This window comes from Pristiophorus japonicus, chromosome 12 (assembly GCF_044704955.1).
Source record: "Pristiophorus japonicus isolate sPriJap1 chromosome 12, sPriJap1.hap1, whole genome shotgun sequence".
In the NCBI taxonomy this organism is placed as follows: domain Eukaryota; kingdom Metazoa; phylum Chordata; class Chondrichthyes; family Pristiophoridae; genus Pristiophorus; species Pristiophorus japonicus.
Genome location: NC_091988.1, coordinates 25711159 through 25730435, shown reverse-complemented (window position 1 = coordinate 25730435; position 19277 = coordinate 25711159). Strand labels below are relative to the sequence as shown.

The 19277-nt window shown below is 43.2% G+C and overlaps 1 protein-coding gene across 1 annotated transcript in view; it reads left to right on the top strand.

Moving 5' to 3' along the window:
* The window catches only part of LOC139276752 (receptor-type tyrosine-protein phosphatase gamma-like), an 824375-nt gene that overhangs the window by 571292 nt on the left and 233806 nt on the right, over window positions 1-19277 (top strand). The window contains exon 8 of the mRNA XM_070894762.1: window positions 4604-4784. Within this exon, the coding sequence (XP_070750863.1) occupies window positions 4604-4784 (181 nt within the window). The remainder of the gene's footprint in view (window positions 1-4603; window positions 4785-19277) is intronic.

Sequence of the window (19277 nt, the reverse complement as noted above, 5' to 3'; positions counted from 1 at the left end):
ACCTGAATATTGACAAGACATTTTGACCTATGGAGGTTCCCCATAAAACTTAATATCCAATAAGACTTCTAGTTCTTTGTCTTGATTCTTGTTTCAAGAAGCCACCCTGAAGATGTCTTACGATTTTGGCCACGTCATCGTTTATACCTTCTCGAAGACGCTTTTCTGTGGAATTCCTTTACTCTCTCTCTGTCCCTATTCTCTCGGGTACAATCAATACAAAACCTCTATACCCTTTGAACTTATGAAGCCAAATCAGAGCTTATCACTCGAAACGGTCGTTAACATCTTTAAGACATAGCAAACTGCCTGTGTTTACGTTAATTCCTACAAACTTCCTTCTTTCTATACAAATTGTCTTAAAGATACATAAACAAACTGAAGCTTTAACTTGGAAAACCACAGCTAATTTGCATTTCTAAGCATCTAATGCCAGTCTCAGGATACACTTGGGCTCCAGTTCAAAACAACGATTTAAAACACAGCATTCGAATCAGTTTTATACATTTTTAGGCATCTTTAGCTTCTAACACCTGTCAGACTGTTAATTGGCCTGTGAATCCTACCACTACTTCACACCTTTCTCCAAAGTAATAATGCGAAAATATGAAAACAGCAACAACCTGAGGGTCTTCACTTCCTGTGTGCAAAACTACGAGAGATTGAACAGTATAATACGAAAAATCTTGCCTAAGATGTGTACTTCCTATCCACATACCTTGAGGTTACAATTTTTTTGTCTTAACAATTTACTATTGTAAATAGCTATGTTAACATTTCCCATTCAGTTTTGCTGTTCCAACGAGCATGATGTAGTTGCAAGCTTTAGCCACTAGATGGCTAAAGCGTCTGAGGAAGTTTCTGAAGTCTTTCCCAATTCTGTCGTCATCTTGTATATGAAAACAACTTGTATTCATTAACAGATCGCGGGCAATGTCATGGATAATCTACTTGTATAATATTTAATTGGACCAGTATCAGATTGCGTTATGATTCTAGCTATGAACTAAACTTCTAACAACTGGTTATTTAAGCGCATGCTCTGTTACGTGATAGAAACATCGAAACATAGAAATTAGGTGCAGGAGCAGGCCATTCAGCCCTTCGAGCCTGCACCACCATCCAATAAGATCATGGCTGATCATTCAACCTCAGTACCCCTTTCCTGCTTTCTCTCCATACCCCTTGATCCCTTTGGCCGAAAGGGCCATATCTAACTCCCTTTTGAATATATCTAACAAACTGGCCTCAACAACATTCTGCGGTAGAGAATTCCACAGGTTAACAACTCGCTGAGTGAAGAAGTTTCTCCTCACCTCGTTCCTAAATGGCTTAGCCCTTATTCTTAGACTGTGACCCCTGGTTCTGGTACTCCCCAGCAACGGGAACATTCTTCCTGCCTCTAACCTGTCCAATCCCGTCAGAATTTTATGTCTCTATGAGATCCCCTCTCCTTCTTCTAAACTCCAGTGGATACAAGCCCAGTTGATCCAGTCTCTCCTCATATGTCAGTCCTGCCATCCCAGGAATCAATCTGGTGAACCTTCACTGCACTCCCTCAATAGTAAGAACGTCCTTCCTCAGATTAGGGGACCAAAACTAAACACAATATTCCAGGTGTGGCCTCACCAAGGCTCTGTACAACCGCAGTAAGACCTCCCTGCTCCTATACTCAAATCCTCTAGCTATTAAGGCCAACATGCCATTTGCCGCCTTCACCGCCTGTTGTACCTGCATGCCAAACTTCAATGACTGATGTACCATGACACCCAGGTCTCGTTGCACCTCCCCTTTTCCTAATCTGTCACCATTCAGAAAATATTCTGTCTCCCTGTTTTTGCCACCAAAGTGGATAACCTCACATTTATCCACATTATACTGCCTCTGCCATGCATTTGCCGACTCACCTAATCTGTCCAAGTCACCCTGCAGTCTCTTAGCATGCTCCTCACAGCTCACACTGCTACCCAGCTTAGTATCATCTGCAAACTTGGAGATATTACATTCAATTCCTTCATCTATATTGTAAATAGCTGGGGTCCCAGCACTGAACCCTGCGGCATCCCACTGGTCACTCCATTCTGAAAAGGACCCATTTATTTCGACTCTCTGCTTCCTGTCTGCCAACCAGTTCTCTATCCACGTCAATACATTACCCCCAATACCATGTGCTTTAATTTTGCACACTAATCTCGTGTGGGACCTTGTCAAAAGCCTTTTGAAAGTCCAAATGCACCACATTTACTGGTTCTCCCTTGTGCACTCTACTAGTTACATCCTCAAAAAAATTCTAGAAGACTTGATAAGCATGATTTCCCTTTCATAAATCCATGCTGACTTGTACCGATCCTGTCACTGCTTTCTAAATGCGCTGCTATTTCATCTTTAATAATTGATTCCGACATTTTCCCCACCACTGATGTCAGGCTAACCGGTCTATAATTCCCTGTTTTCTCTCCCTCCTTTTTTAAAAAGTGGTGTTACATTAGCTACCCTCCAATCCATAGGAACTGATCCAGAGTCAATAGAATGTTGGAAAATTATCACCAATGCATCCACTATTTCTAGGGCCACTTCCTGAAGTACTCTGGGATGCAGACTATCAGGCCCTGGGGATTTATCAGCTTTCAATCCCATCAATTTCCCTAACACAATTTCCTGACTAATAAGGATTTCCTTCAGTTCCTTCTTTTCGCTAGCCCCTCGAGCCCCTCGTATTTCCGGAGGGTTATTTGTGTCTTCCTTAGTGAAGACAGATTCAAAGTATTTGTTCAGTTGGTCTGCCATTTTTTTGTTCCCCATTATAAATTCACCTGATTCTATCTGCAAAGGACCTACGTTGGTCTTCACTAATCTTTTTCTCTTCACATATCTATAGAAGCTTTTTCAGTCAGTTTTTATGTTCCTTGCAAGCTTCCTCTCATACTTTATTTTCCCCCTCCTAATTAAACCCTTTGTCCTCCTCTGCTGAATTCTAAATTTCTCCCAGTACCTCAGGTTTGCTGTTTTTTCTGACCAATTTATATGCCTCTTCCTTGGATTTAACACCAACCCTAATTTCCCTTGTTAGCCATGGTTGAGCCACCTTCCCCTTTTTATTTTTACTCCAGACAGGGATGTACAATTGTTGAAGTTCATCTAGGTAATCTATAAATGTCTGCCATTGCCTAGCCATTGTCAACCCTTTAAGTATCATTTGCCAGTCTATCCTAGCCAATTCACGTCTCATACCATCGAAGTTACCTTTCCTTAAGTTCAGTTCCCTAGTCTCTGAATTAACTGTGTCATTCTCCATCTTAATAAGAATTCTACCATATTATGGTCACTCTTCCCCAGGGAGCCTCGCACAACAAGTTTGCTAATTAGTCCTCCCTCATTACACAACACCCAGTCTAGAATGGCCAGCTCTCTAGTTGGTTCCTCGACACATTGGTCTAGAAAGCCATCCCTAATACACTCCAGGAAATCCTCCTCCACCATTGCTACCAGCTTGGTGAACCCAATCCATATGTAGATTAAAGTCACCCATGATAACTGCTGTACCTTTATTGCACGCATCCCTAATTTCTTGTTTGATGCCATCCCCAACCTCACTACTACTGTTTGGTGGTCTGTACACAACTCCCACTCGCGTTTTCTGCCCTTTGGTATTCCGCAGCTCTACCCATACAGATTTCACATTATCCAAGCTAATGTCCTTTCTTACTCTTGAGTTAATTTCCTCTTTAACCAGCAACGCTACCCTACCTCCTTTTCCTTTCTGTCTATCCTTCCTGAATGTTGAATACCCCTGGATGTTGAGTTCCCAGCCTTGCTCACCCTAGAGCCATGTCTCTGTAATCCCAATTATATCATAATCGTTAATAGCTGCCTGCGCAGTTAATGCATCCACCTTATTACGAATACTCCTCGCATTGAGGCACAGAGCCTTCAGCTTGTCTGTTTAGACTGCCTAAAAGAAATGAAGCTTCAACTCAAATTATTTTTTTAAATCCCCTTATATTTCACCAATACACTTGGCACATCTCAAAGTTATCTGGAGTACTTTGAAGAAGATGGCAGTGGTAGTTTTGCAATAGTAATATTATACCTTTTGCTTAAGGGGTAGTAAAATGCATTAGTCCCACATGATAGCATTCTTTGATACACTCTGAAACCTGATATAATATGCATTGCATATTGCTCTCTCAGTAACAGAAATCAATTTAACAAAAAAGGCCGATGTATAAGTCAGTACTTGTTTCTCAAAGATCATTTCTAGATTTGCGCCTGGGTACATATTATTTGAAATTAAACATTTGTCCTCTGACTTTTAAATTAGAACTGTTCAATTCAATAGAACAAAGCTATCCTTTTAATGATGTGATTGGCAGCAGCTACTGTTGGAACTTCAAGTTTAGTGTTTTCTCATAGCAAAGCAGCATAGGAACGAGGTCTAGATAAGATCGCTGGCATTGATTCTGTGGGTAGCTCTGCTTCCTCTACAACCTATCGGTTTTGGCATCATGACTTCCTGGCATTTTACATTCTATCTACTGATGGATTATGAATGATTTATTCTCTGAAAAAAAATAATTTTTTCCCATTTGATTGCTCTGTACAGCTGGATGCCTTTTATTCCATATTTACTACTGAACAACAAGATCACGTCAAATCAGTAGAGTACCTGAGGAACAACTTCCGACCACAACAGAATCTGAATGACAGGATGGTCTACAAATCAGTCGTCATAGACTCATGGAGCCAGGTGACTGAGAACCCTGGGATCCTGCATTTTACAGAAGGTATTTTTCGTTCCTTAAATTTTTTCATCACGTTGCTACATTTAATAAACTAAGGTGCAGAATGGAGGGTAAAATGGTCTGTGCAGTTAAAGCCAGTGAGACACAGCATCACACCACCTTACATAACCAGATTCAGATTCATCTAAATTGGTTTTAAAAAGGGAACATCAAGAGCTAGATTTTCCATTATTTTTGCATGCATACCACCCACTTAACGTCCATTTTAACGCTGAAATGAGGTGTATCGCCCATTTAGCCACAAAATAGAAATTGACGCCCATTTTTCGGACACTTATTGCCAAGCGTTACTTTCGGCATGTACGTAATGTCGAGAAAAAATAATGTCGCCCGCCCACTTTTTTGGGGCGGAATCATCATAATGGGCGAACCCAACGCCCATAATATCGGCCAGTGTTACTTTCGGCACGTACTTAACGGTGTGGTTCAATAATACCGACCACCCACTTTCTTTTGTCGTAAAGATCACATTTGCCGAAACTAACGCCCAGTATATCGCCCAGCGTCACTTTCAGCACCTCGCACACATCTCGCCCACAATCTCGCTCACAATCTCGCTCGCCGAAAAAAACACTCTGGAAAAAGTTGAACGGTTCTGAACTAATCACAGCAGTGTGGATGCCATTTTGTAAATCGCAGATTGCTTCATTGAAAAGGCTGCTTCAACTTCGGGGGAGTTTGAATTTACTCTGGAGTTCTTCTCAGGTGATGTGACCATCTGAACAGACATCTTTTCATACTGTGGACGATTGGGTTTTACTGTAGGTGGCTTAGTGGGGAAATTTATTGCTTGTCAACAATCGGCATTATACTTTTATTGGAATGGGGCCAGCCATATCTCAGCCTGCATCGATTACAACGCAGATGCTGTAGAGTGCAAATGGCACAATGTCTAATCCACACCATTATGTGCCCAATCTAAGACATGCCAGTTTGATGAGGAGGTCCAGACCATACACCTCCCGCATTTACAGGGAGAAGCGGTCTTACCTCGACTTATCCGAGAACACCTGCCTTTGGAGACTGCGCTTCCACAAAGTGGTTATCAGTGAGATATGCCAGCTCATCAGGGCAGACCTGCAGCCTGCCAGCACCTTCAAGACATCACTGTCCGTTGAGGTCAAGGTCACTGCGGCACTGTCGTTCTACGCATTGGGTTTCTTTCAGGCCTCCGCGCTCGACATTTGCCCTATGTCTCAGCATGCCACACATTGCTGCATTCGACAGGCCACTGAAGCCCTGTACGCACGCAGGATGAACTTTATCAGCTTCCCTATGACCACAGAGGCTCAGACTGACAGGGCTGGAGCATTCTACTGACTTGCTAAGTTCCCCAAGGTGCAGGGAGCTATACAGTGCACTCAGGGTCACAAGGTCAGTCCAGCACTACACACAGCATATGCACGACAAAAGCTCCACCATTATCAAAATCATCACAGACGTCACATTTCATGACCATCAACACATTTGAATTGCAATGATTCTCATGAGGCTAGCATTATTTATAGGACATTTTTAGAAATCATCCATCATATATTATTGTTCGGATATGAGTGGGTGTGGCATCTATTGACTTTACATCGCGCAATGGTGTAAACTTTATTCACGTGGCAACACTTCAGGGTCTGCAGCTGTCTGCGTGGCAGTTCGGGGGTGCCCGCTCCTCCATCTCTGTGATGTCGCTGGGGACTGGTGGTTCCCCACCCGTTCGCCTCTGTTCGGGCCTATTCTTCGATAGCTTCTTCTGTAAAAGGTGACAGGATGACATGATAACATGGCATGAGATCATTGCGTGATATCATTACTTGGTACTGTCACAGAGACTGATACAACACATAATCGACAGATGTAATCATGATTATTATGAGAATTATCATTCTTGACCTAAAGACGTGCACTGTGACAGCGGGCTTTGAGTACAACATTCCTGGTAAAGGTGAAAGACCTCACATCTGATTATAGTCACTCATGACTCTTACAAATCAAATTATTTAAATATATAAGTACATGTAAATAAATGTAATACTTACTCTTGCGGATCCGACAAGGTCGTTCCACCGCTTTCGGCATTGGTTGCCTTCATGCACCTCGTTGGTCGCCGACGAGACCACCTCTGCTATCTCGGCCCATATCTTCAGGTAGGCCCTTGGCGTGGGCTTCTCACGCTCTCCCTGGGTCAAATCACCCCAGCGTGACTCGATCTCCTGCATGAGAGAGGCATCTGCCTCGTCCGAGTACCTCCTCGCTCTCTTGCGTCCTCCCATATGTTCCTCTCCAAGCTCACTGCTTTCGCCAGCGTCAGTCTCCACAGCGTGCTATGTTGCCTCCTCCACTCCCTCTATTATAGGCACCAAATCCTTGAAAATATCTGGCTGGTGACAGCTAACATTTTTTCGCACAATTTGCTATAAAGCTCGAAACTCTCGCTCCTACCTCCTAAAGCAGCCAAAGAAGCACACACCACACCCACACACGCCTTTGCTCCCTCTCAACTCCCTCTCTCTCTCTCTCTCCTCTTATGCGCATGTAATGATGACCCTTGACCTCCTGAATCGCGGGAAACGAGCGTTGCCATGCTATTGCTAAGGACGGCAACACTTTACGGCAGAAGGTCAGAGAGATTTAATGCTAATGCCCATTTCAGATCGTTCACGGTAAAGCCCAATTTTTAAACTGGAGACTAGGGGCTTTGAAAGTGGGTGACAAGCCGGCGATCTGAAACTCCATATATACCGCCCACGCTGGAAATAATGCCTATTTGTGGGCGATTTGCATAAAAGTGTAAAGTCTAGCCCCAAGTCTTTATTGAATTTCCTGAAGCTGTACCTTGCTTTCTTTGAGGTCAGCGAATATCTTGAAAGGTAAAGTACGAACCACTTAGTTTAAGGTCATGAAAGCCTTCTCTTTCCAGAAAGGTCTTTGCATGTAATATCTGCTGAAATCATTAGAGAACCAATGGTTGTGAATTGTAGAACTAATACACAAATAATCTATTACTTTAGTGAACATTGGCTGAAACTAAAATGCGTGAATCAGCAATGAAGCAATTATTGTGCTGGTTAAGCTCTTCGCTGGAATAAAAGATGAATAACTGATGAAAGAAGTGCTGTCGGAATGAAAAATGCATTGGCTTGGGAAGAAAAGTTGTAGTGCGCATCATTTTTATAACAATGGTATTGTGTACGTGGTGTATTATATGAACTTAAGCATGGTGTGGATTTTAAACAAACAACAAAAAATTGCTAAAGAACTTTGTTTAAAATGAAAATAGTGCCACTTCAAGGCTTGATGTAAAACCTAATGTTTCAAAATGCTCCCATTGCAGCATGATGCACATCAATGCTTTCAATATTACTGTTAATCGATAACTAACATTTCCTGCAGCAGTTTGTTCTTTTAAAGTACAGGTACAACCTCCGAAATCCGAAATCCTTGGGACCGAGGCCATTCCAGGTTTTCTGTTTTTTTCTGGATTTCAGAACAGAAATCTGATGTCCCGAATCCGGAAACCCGTGGGCCGAGTTTCAGGTTTTTCCGGATTTCGGAGACAAAATCCCATGCCCCAAAATTTGGTTTACAGCGCACCCGTAGTGAAGAAGAAATAAACTGCCCGCGAAAAACCTGCGTTGCAGCCCTTGGAACAGCGGTAGATATGAAAACCTGCAAAAAAGGTAAATTAAAGTTTTTGTTTTTTAATTTTTTTGCAGCGATTTGATAGTTATTTGTCTTGTGAATGCTGAGTGATTTTTTTTTTACTTTTTCTTTTTGGTGTGTGTGTGTCTGTGCATGGGACGGGTTATTTACAGAATACTGATCAGAATACCGGTTTTTGGAGCATTCCGGTTTTTGGAACTCCGGTTTTCAATGGTTGTACCTGTACCAAGAAAACAGTTTGATTTCAAGACAATCGAAAATGCTGTAGTTGCTGTAATGAAGAAATAAAGAAATTACATTTATATAATGGCTTTGGCAGGACATCCAAAAGTGCATTGCAGTCAATGAAGTACTTTTGAAGTGTAATCATTGTTGTAATGTCGGCATACACAGGAGTCAGTTTGCACACACCAAATTCCCATAAACATCAATGAGGTAAATGATCAGATCATCTGTTTCTGGTGATGCTCGGGAGGGATAAATGTTGGCCAGGACACCAGACGAACATCCCCGCTCTTACTCAAATAGTGGCATGGGATTGTTTACAGTTGTATAGTTTACTACAGTTGTACAGGGCCTTGGTGAGGCCACAGCTGGAATATTGAGTACAGTTTTGGTCTCCAAATCTGTGGAAGGACATTCTTGCTATTGAGGGAGTGTAACGAAGCTTCACCAGACTGATTCCCGGGATGGCAGGACTGACCTATGAAGAAAGACTGGATCGACTAGGCTTATATTCACTGGCATTTAGAAGAATGAGAGGGGATCTCATAGAAACATATAAAATGTTGATGGGATTGGACAGGTTAGATGCAGGAAGAATGTTCCCGATGTTGGGGAAGTCCAGAACCAGGGGTCACAGTTTAAGGATAAGGGATAAGCCAATTAGGACCGAGATGAAGAGAAACTTCTTCACTCAGAGAGTTGTGTGCATGTGGAATTCTCTACCACAGAAAGTTGTTGGGTCAAGTTCGTTAGATGTATTCAAAAGGGAGTTAGATGTTGCCCTCACGGTTAAAGGGATCAAGGGATATGGAGAGAAAGCAGGAATGGGGTACTGAAATGCATGATCAGCTATGATCATATTGAATGGTGGTGCAGGCTCGAAGGGCCAAATGGCCTACTCCTGCACCTATTTTCTATGTTTCTATGTTTACCTGAGCAGGCAGATGGGCCCTAGGTTTAATATTTCGTCCACAAAAATAGTACCTCTGATAGTTCAACATTCCCGCAATACTGCACTGGAGTCTCGCCCTGGATTATGGCCCAGATTTTGCGGTGGTAATACGGTGAAACAGTTGGCGTTCGGCGTCATTACCTCTCCGAAACTGACCGTAACTTCAGGGTTTAGCGCATGTGCAGAAAAACGCAAAAATCTTGCAGTTGTGGTCAGTCATTCCCTGCTCCGCCACAGGTTGCGCTGTGGAACTCCCCAAAGCCGGCAATCAATTCAAATCACTTAAATTGACAAAAACTTCCTCTTTTCTGTATCTGAATGCACGAAGCATTCGTAACAAGATAGATGAGTTGACGGCACAAATAGAAATAAATGGGTATGATCTGATAGCCATTACAGAGATGTGGTTGCAAGGTGACCAAGGGTGGGAACTAAATATTCAGGGGTATTTGCCATTTCATAAGGATAGGCAGAAAGGAAAAGGAGTTGGGTAGCTCTGTTAATAAAGAATGAGATCAGTGCAGTAGTGAGAAATTATAGTGGCTCAGAAGATCAAGATGTAGAATCGCTTTGGGTGGAGATAAGAAACAATAAGGGAAAGAAGTCATTGGTGAGAGTGGTCTACAGGCCCCCAAACAGTAGCCACTCTGTAGCACAGAGTATAAATTAAGAAATAATTGTGACCTGTAAGAAAGGTACAGCAATAATCATGGGTGATTTTAATCTTCATATTGATTGGACAAATCAAATTGGCAAAGGTTGTCTTGAGGAAGAGTTCATTGAATGTATGCTGGGTGGTTTCTTGGAACAATACATTGTGGAACCAACCAGGGAGCAGACTATTTTATATCTGGTAATGTATAATGAGTCTGATTTAATGATCTTGTAGTGAAAGATCCTCTTGGGAAGAGTGATCATAGCATGGTGGAATTTCAAATTCAGTTTGAGGGTGAGAAAGCTAGGTCTCAAACTAGTGTCCTGAACTTAAATAAATGTACTGGGAAAATATATAAAGGGTAAGACAGTATAAAAGCATTAGCATAGCAAACATTTAAGGAGATATTTCATAACTCTCAGCAAAGATTTCCAGTGAGGAAAAAAAGTTGCTAAGAGAAAGATGAACCATCCCTGGCTAACTAAGGAAGTAAAGGATGGTATCAAATTGAAAACAAAGGCATACAATGTTGCAAAGGACAGTGGAAGGCCAGAAGATTGGGAAATGTTTAAAAACCAGCAAAGGACTGACTAAAAGCCAGAGAAGATAGCATATGAGAGTAAACCAGCAAGAAATATAAAAACAGACACTAAGAGCTTCTACAGGTTTCTAAAAAGGAACCAAGTAGATAAAGTAAACATTGGTTCCTTAGAGGATGAGACTGGAGAATTAATAATGGGAAATAGGGAAATGGCAGAGACTTTGGACAAATATTTTGTATCGGTCTTCATGGTAGAGGACACTAAAAACATCCCAATAATTGATAATCAAGGAGCTCTTAAAACAAGAGATAAAGTAAACTAATGGGACTAAAGGTGGACAAGTTCCCTGGACCTGATGGCCTGCAACCTCGGGTCTTAAAAGAAGTGACTGCAGAGATAGTGGATGCATTGGTTGTAATCTACCAAAATTCCCTGAATTCTGGAAAGGTCCCAGCAGACTGGAAAACCGCAAATGTAACGCCCCTATTTAAGAAGGAGGGAGTCAGAAAGCAGGAAACTATGGACCAGTTAGCCTAACATCAGTCATTGGCAAAATGCTCGAGTCCATCATTAACGAAGTAGTAGCAGGACATTTAGAAAATTGTAATGCAGTCAAGCAGAGTCAGCATGGTTTTATGAAAAGATGCAATGAGCAGACTGGATAAAGGGGAACTAGTTGATGTTGTGTATTTGGATTTCCAGAACGCAATTGATAAGGTGCCACACAAAAGGATACTGCACAAGATAAGAGCTCACGGGGTTGGGGGTAATATATTAACGTGGATAGAGGATTGGCTAACTAACATAAAACAGAGTTGGGATAAATGGGTCATTTTCAGGTTGGCAAACTGTAACTAGTGGGGTGCCACAGGGATAAGTGCTGGGGCCTCAACTATTTACAATTTATATTAATGACTTGAATGAAGGGACCGAGTGTAATGTAGCCAAATTTGCTGATACAAAGATGGGTGGGAAAGCAAGTTGTGAGGAGGATTCAAAGAATCAACAAAGGGATATAGATAGGCTCAGTGAATCGGCAAAAAATTGGTAGATGGACTATAATGTAGGAAACAGTGAGGTTATCCACTTTGGTAGGAGAAATAAAAAAGTGAATTATTATTTAAATGGGGAGTGATTACAAAATTATGTAGTACAGAGGGATCTGGGGGTTCTTGTACATGAAACACAAAAAGTTAACATGCAGGTACAGCAAGTAATCAGGAAGGCAAATGGAATGTTGGCCTTTATTGCAAGGGGGATGGAGTATAAAAGTAGGGAAGTCTTGCTACAACTGTACAGGATGCTAGTAAGACCATATGTGGAGTACTGCATACAGTTTTGGTCTCCTTATTTAAGGAAGGATGTACTGGCATTGGAGAATTCACGAGGTTGATTCCTGAGATGAAGGGGTTGACATATGAAGAAAGGTTGGGCCTGTACTCATTGGAGTTTAGAAGAATGAGAGATGATCTTATTGAAACATAAATATTCTGAGGGGGCTTGACATGGTAGATGCAGAGAGGATGTTTCCCCTCATAGGGGAATCTAGAACTAGGGGGCATAGTTTCAGAATAAGGGGTCACCCATTTAAAACGGAAATGAGGAGGAATTTCTTCTCTGAGGGTTGTGAATCTTTGGAATTCTCTACGCAAGAGAGCTGTAGAGGCAGGGTCTTTGAATATATTTAAGGTGGAGATAGACAGATTTTTGAATGATAAGGGAGTCAAGGATTATGGGGAGCAGGCGGGGAAATGGAGTTGAGGCCAGAATCAGATCAGCCATGATCTTATTGAATGGTGGAGGAGGCTCGAGGGGCCAAACTCCTGCTCCTATTTCTTATGTTCTAATATCGCTGTTAAAAACCCCATTAAAAAGTTAAGTCTTGTTCAATGAGGTGTGCCTGAGTTTTTAACGGTGTTCTGAGTAATAACTACTGCCAAACAACCGTTCTGGCCCTGAAAAACTAATTTTATATTTGCAGAATGTCAAATTTCTCCATCGTGATAAAAATTACTAGATTTCTAAAATTTTGTTTAAAGGTTGTTTATGATATATTTATTTCACTCTCTTTAAAAATGTTTAAAAAGTGAATGATGAAAGCTGCTTTTTATTTCCTTGGCTGCTATGTGTGAGAATTCTTCAATGTGATTGGCTCTTAGCCAGCTTGATGACATCACGGCTGCTGGACACTGGAGATCCCAATACACAATGCTACAATCAGTTTAATGTTAAGAAAGCTAAAGTTTCTGCCACAGAGATCTCAAGATTTTCGCTGGCAGCTTTCTTTGACCCTAAATTTCGGGCTTTTGTATTTAAGCCTCTGGAATGGCTTTGAACCCATGACCTTCTGACTCGGAGGCAAGAATGCTTCTACTGAGCCAAGACTGACAATTAATCTTACTGTAAGGTGCAGTTCTAAGGCCTCCCTGTGACATCTTAGCCAAAGTGGCCATAATGTGAGGCCAGCCAGTGAGTGCAGTGGAGTATTTGATTGTCGAATGCGTCGCGGGAAAAACCTTGTACTCACCAATGATCACTTTCCAGAAACAGTCACTGATAACATTCAAGAGTGGGAACTCTTACTGACTTTTTTCCCCGTTCCTATCCAAGATGCAATTGCAATGAACCTACCATTGCCCTAATAGAGATCAGCTAATTCAGCACATACTGGGGGTACGAATATGGAATTTTCAAAAGGCATTTGATGAGGTATCTTGGTGGAAATAAATATAGAAAGTTGTTTGATGAACAGTGAACAAAGTTATGGTCAATGATTATTGGGAGAAGGGTTGGAAATCATGCACCCCAGCGGTCGGTGATGGGCCGCTTTTGTTCTTGGTATCTATAGATGATCTGAACTAATTACAGGGGACATAATCTCAATTTGCTGCTGACACAAAAGTAAAAGATTTGGCAAATAACAAGAAGAACTGTAAAAGACTTCAGAAAGATAGAGGTTAGTAGAATAGACAGGTAGCTGGTTGTAATTTATTGTTGATAAGTGTAAAATAACATATTTTGGAGAAAAGAAAGAAATGAATGGTAGTGTATATTTAATGGAAATATATTTAAGATTGTGAATGAACAGAGGGACCGACCAGTTCAAATACACAAATCCCTAAATTGCAGGTTGTCATTAAAAACGCCAATGGAACTTTGTGCTTTATAAATAGGGCATAGAGTACCTGTACAAGAGTAAAGAAGTGATGATGAATTGTACAAACATTGGTTAGGCCAGAGTTAGACCATATGTGCAGCTTTAGGCATCCCATTATAGAAAGGGCTTTAAACGCATAGAGAGCATGCAATGTAAATTCACCAGAATGCTGCCAGGGATGAGAAACAATAATTAGTAAGAGAGAACTGAGATACTTGGCCTATTTCCACTGGAGCAGATACAAAGTGGAGACTTAATAGAACTGTTTAAAATTATTATTGATTTTGATAGAGTGAATACTGAATGACTAATTCTTCTGACTGGGAAGTCACTGATGTGTGGTCATCAATTAAAAATTATTACTTAAAAAGTGAGGAGAGAGATTAGAAGAAATTTATTGATATAGTGGATTGTTGGAGCATGGAATCCTTTGGCACAGGAAGGGGGTCAACGCATCGACTATTGCATCTTTTAATAGAAACACGGATAAATATTAGAAGCATAGGAAGATGGATGAAAATGGGAAAAGAGCAGGTCAATTTTCGATTGTTGTGGCAAAGAGCAGATACAATGACCCAGGTTTTGCAGTGAGCAGTGAAGGAAAGCCAATTGCTGTTCACTAAGCTTAAAGCTGCCCAAAGACTTTTTGTGAATTTTTGAGCAGAAACTTGCTGTTATCGGGCGTCTGATCCAGTGCAGCGCCCACTACAGGGGATTTGTGGAGTGTGTGAGCAGGTCAAGCAACAGCGTGTCTATTCAATCATATTGAAGAATCTTTACTGAGACACACAGGGACTAAACCAGGAAGTCTAAATTAGAATATTTAATTCATTGCAATATCAGGTACAGAAAGTAAAATAAAAAGAGGAAAAAAGCGATGGGATTAAGAGAGAGAGAGATAAGAGACAAAGAAGAAGTTTTTTTTTAATTGATTTTAATGTTTAATTCTTTTAATTCTCCAACAATAATTAAATTCTGAAGGAATGAGACTCCACACTTGTAAAATTAATTTTCAGTGCCAGAGAGGTTATTTGGCAGTAATTAAGACTTATCACAGTGTTAAAAATTCACTTACACCTGAATGCACGACTTTTCTGGTGTGTTTAATGGGTAACTCGTGGGTAAGTATAGCAACCTCACGCCCTTACATGGATTTCAATGCCAAGTCTTTTAGTGAGGTACTGGTATCGCGCAGCCTGTGGAGATGCAGGGCAAATCGCATAGCAACTTCCTGATTTCCGCATTTAACTGCGCATGTGTGGACTCCAGAGGTTGGTGTTCGATTTACTCCAGAATAATGGTGAGCATTGATAGTCTCATCATTATTCCTATTGCAGAATCCGGGCCACTAAATCAATCTGTGCTATAAACTTCAGTGGTTCTATGGTCTTTATGGCTAATTCCCCATTTGGCAGTGCATTTATCAACTCATCATAATCATAGGCAGACCCTCGGAATCGAGGAAGACTTGCTTCCACTCCTGAAGTGAGTTCTTTGGTGGCTGAACAGTCCAATACGAGAGCCACAGACTCATAGTTGTTGAGGGAAGGGGTAGATGGGACTGGTTTGCCGCATGCTCTTTCCACTGCCTGCGCTTCATTTCTGCATGCTCTCAGCGTTGAGACTTGAGGAGCTCAGCGCCCTCTCGGATGCACTTCCTCCACTTAGGGCGGTCTTGGGCCAGGGACTCCCAGGTGTCAGTGGGGATGTCGCACTTTATCAGGGAGGCTTTGAAGGTGTCCTTGTAGCGTTTCCGCTGCCCACCTTTGGCTCGTTTGCCGTGAAGGAGCTCCGAGTAGAGCACTTGCTTTGGGAGTCTCGTGTCTGGCATGTGAACTATGTGGCCTGCCCAGCGGAGCTGATCAAGTATGGTCAGTGCTTCAATGCTGGGGATGTTAGCCTGGACGAGGACGCTGATGTTGGTGCAGCTGTTCTCCCAGGGGATTTGTAGGATCTTGCAGAGACATTGTTGGTGATATTTCTCCAGCAACTTGAGGTGCCTGCTATACATGGTCCATGTCTCTGAGCCATACAGGAGGGCAGGTATTATTACAGCCCTGTAGACAATGAGCTTGGTGACAGTTTTGGGGGCCTGGTCTTCAAACACTCTCTTCCTCAGGTGTCCGAAGGCTGCACTGGCGCACTGGAGGCAATGTTGGATCTCGTCGTCGATGCCTGCTCTTGTTGATAGGAGGCTCCTGAGATATGGGAAGTGGTCCACGATGTCCAGGGCCGCGCCGTGGATCTTGATGACTGGGGGGCAGTGCTGTGCGATGAAGACAGGCTGGTGGAGGACCTTTGTCTTACCGATGTTTAGCATAAGGCCCATGCTTTCGTACGCCTCAGTAAATACGTCGACTATGTCCTGGAGTTCAGCCTCTGAATGTGCGCAGATGCTGGCGTCTTCTGCATACTGTAACTCGGCGACAGAGATTTGGTAGGTCTTGGACCTGGCCTGGAGACGGCGCAGGTTGAACAGGTATATTGGGGAAGCCTTTTTTAAATGATATTCCTTGTCTTATTTCCCCTTTCAGCTTCACCCATTGTTGGCATCCAATATTCCTTTCCACTGTCACACTTTCTCCTTTAGCCAGGAAGTTAGATCAATCAGGGGCATACCTCTCTTCCGTGATCACTGACAAGTGGCATGTTTGTGCGGCATAGCAAGTATTCTTCCTATATTGAAGACAGGAAATAGAACCTGTCCAGGGAACTATAGACTAGTTAGCTATAAATCGGTGGTTGAAAAGACAATGGAATCCCTACGAAAGGAGCAAATAGAAAATCATCTAGAAACCAAAAATATAAGAATGAATAGTTAGTATTGTGTTCCGAACACAGATGAGGCTGCACACAGGGAGGTTAAAGTAAGAGTGACCTCAGTCTTTAAAAAGACACTCCAGAGTGAGGAACAGGCCTTAGGGGCCGGCTTATATACAGTGCTCCCAAGGGATGCAGGGATCCCTTGGGACTTCAGGGGATGAGCTCCCTGGTGGCGTAACATGGGAGTGCATGCTTTACAGATACACAACATCACTCCCCCCCCTGCCAAAGTCAAAGTTACAAGCTGAGGCGGTCGGGAGCCTTTCTTTCCCTGGTGGACCGCCTCGGTACAAATGTCTGTTCTGGTGTGTTGGCTGTGCCCTCGCTGGGCTGGCTTGTTGTTGACCCTGCAGGGCTGCTAGGTAAGCCTGGCCTTGCTGGGCTGTTGGGCGTGATGGGTTCGATTTCCTGGTCCGGTGTGGTGTCGTTGATCCTTTGGATGTGTGTTGTGGGCTTGAAAAAGGTGATGCCTGCTGTGGGTTGTTCAGGGCAGTCTGTGAACTGCAGCCTCGTTTGGTCCAGGTGCTTTCTGCAAATTTGTCCATTGCCTTGTTTGACTACAAACACCCGATTCCCTTCTTTAGCTATCACCGTGCCCGCGATCCACTTGGGACCATGTCCATAGTTTAGCACATACACAGGGTCATTCAGATCAATTTCCCGTGACACAGTGGCGCAACCATCGTTTACATTTTGTTGCTGCTGCCTGTTCTCTACCTGATCATACAGGTTGGGGTGAACCAGCGAGAGTCTGGTTTTAAGTGTCCTTTTCATGAGTAGCTCAGTCGGGGGCACCCCTGTGGACGAGTGGGGTCTCGTGCGGTAGCTGAGCAGTACTCGGGACAGGTGGGTTTGGAGTGAGCCTTCTGTGACTCGCTTAAGGCTCTGTTTGATGGTTTGTACTGCCCGCTCTGCCTGCCCTTTTGAGGCTGGTTTAAATGGGGCCGAGGTGACATGTTTGATCCCATTGCGGGTCATGAATTCTTTAAATTCGGCACTGGTGAAACATGGCCCGTTGTCACTGACCAGTATGTCAGGCAGGCCGTGGGTGGCAAACATGACCCTCAGGCTTTCAATGGTGGCGGTGGCGGTGCTTCCCGACATTATTTCACATTCAATCCATTTTGAAAAAGCATCCACCACCACCAGGAACATTTTACCGAGAAACGGGCCCGCATAGTCGACATGGATCCTTGACCATGGTTTGGAGGGCCAGGACCACAAACTTAGTGGTGCCTCTCTGGGCGCGTTGCTCAACTGAGCACATACGCTGCATTGCCGTACACAGGACTCTAAGTCAGAGTCGATACCGGGCCACCACACTTGGGATCTGGCTATCGCTTTCATCATTACTATACCTGGGTGTGTGCTGTGGAGATCCGAGATGAACGTCTCCCTGACCTTTTTGGGTAGCACGACGTGGTTGACCCACAACAGGCAGTCTGCCTGAATGGACAGCTCATCATTTTGCCGCTGGAATGGCTTGATTGGCTCTTGCATTTCAATGGGGATGCTGGCCCAGATTTTTAACGAGTTTTTTTACTCGGGACAGCAGAAGATCTTGGCTGGTCCAAGTCCTAATCTGGCGGGCCGTGACAGGTGATTTATCATTTTCAAACGCTTCCATTTCCACCAACAAGTCTGCGGGCTGCGCCACCATCAACAAGTTTGCAGGCTACGCCATTTCCACCCCCATGGTGGGCAATGGTAGCCGACCGAGAGCATCCACACAGTTCTCGGTGCCTGGCCTGTGTCGGATGGTATAGTTATATGCTGATAGCGCAAGTGCCCACCTTTGTATGAGGGCTGAGGCATTAGTATTTATCCCCTTGTTTTCAGCGAACAGGGATGTGAGGGGCTTGTAATCGGTTTCCAGCTCAAATTTGAGGCCAAACAGGTACTGATGCATTTTCTTTACCCCGAACACACACGCTAATGCCTCTTTCTCAATCATGCTGTAGGCCCTCTCAGTCTTGGACAAGCTCCTGGAAGCATAGGCGACAGCTTGCAACTTCCCCGCAATGTTAGCTTATTGTAATACACACCCGACTCCGTACGACGACGCGTCACAAGCTAGCACAAGTCTTTTACACGGGTTATACAATACAAGCAACTTGTTGGAGCATAAAATGTTTCTGGCTTTCTCAAAAGCAATTACTTGTTTTTTCACCCATACCCAGTTCTCACCTTTGCGCAATAACACATGTAGGGACTCTAAAAGGGTGCTTAACCCCGGTAGGAAGTTACCAAAATAGTTGAGGAGTCCCAGGAACGACCACAACTCCGTGACGTTCTGTGGCCTGGGCGCATTCCTGATAGCCTCTGTCTTGGCATCTGTGGGCCGAATGCCATCTGCCGTGATCTTTCTCCCCAAAAACTCCACTTCTATTGCCATGAAGACGCATTTCGACCTCTTCAGCCACAGCCCAACGCGATCCAGTCGCTGGAGGACTTCCTCCAGGTTTTG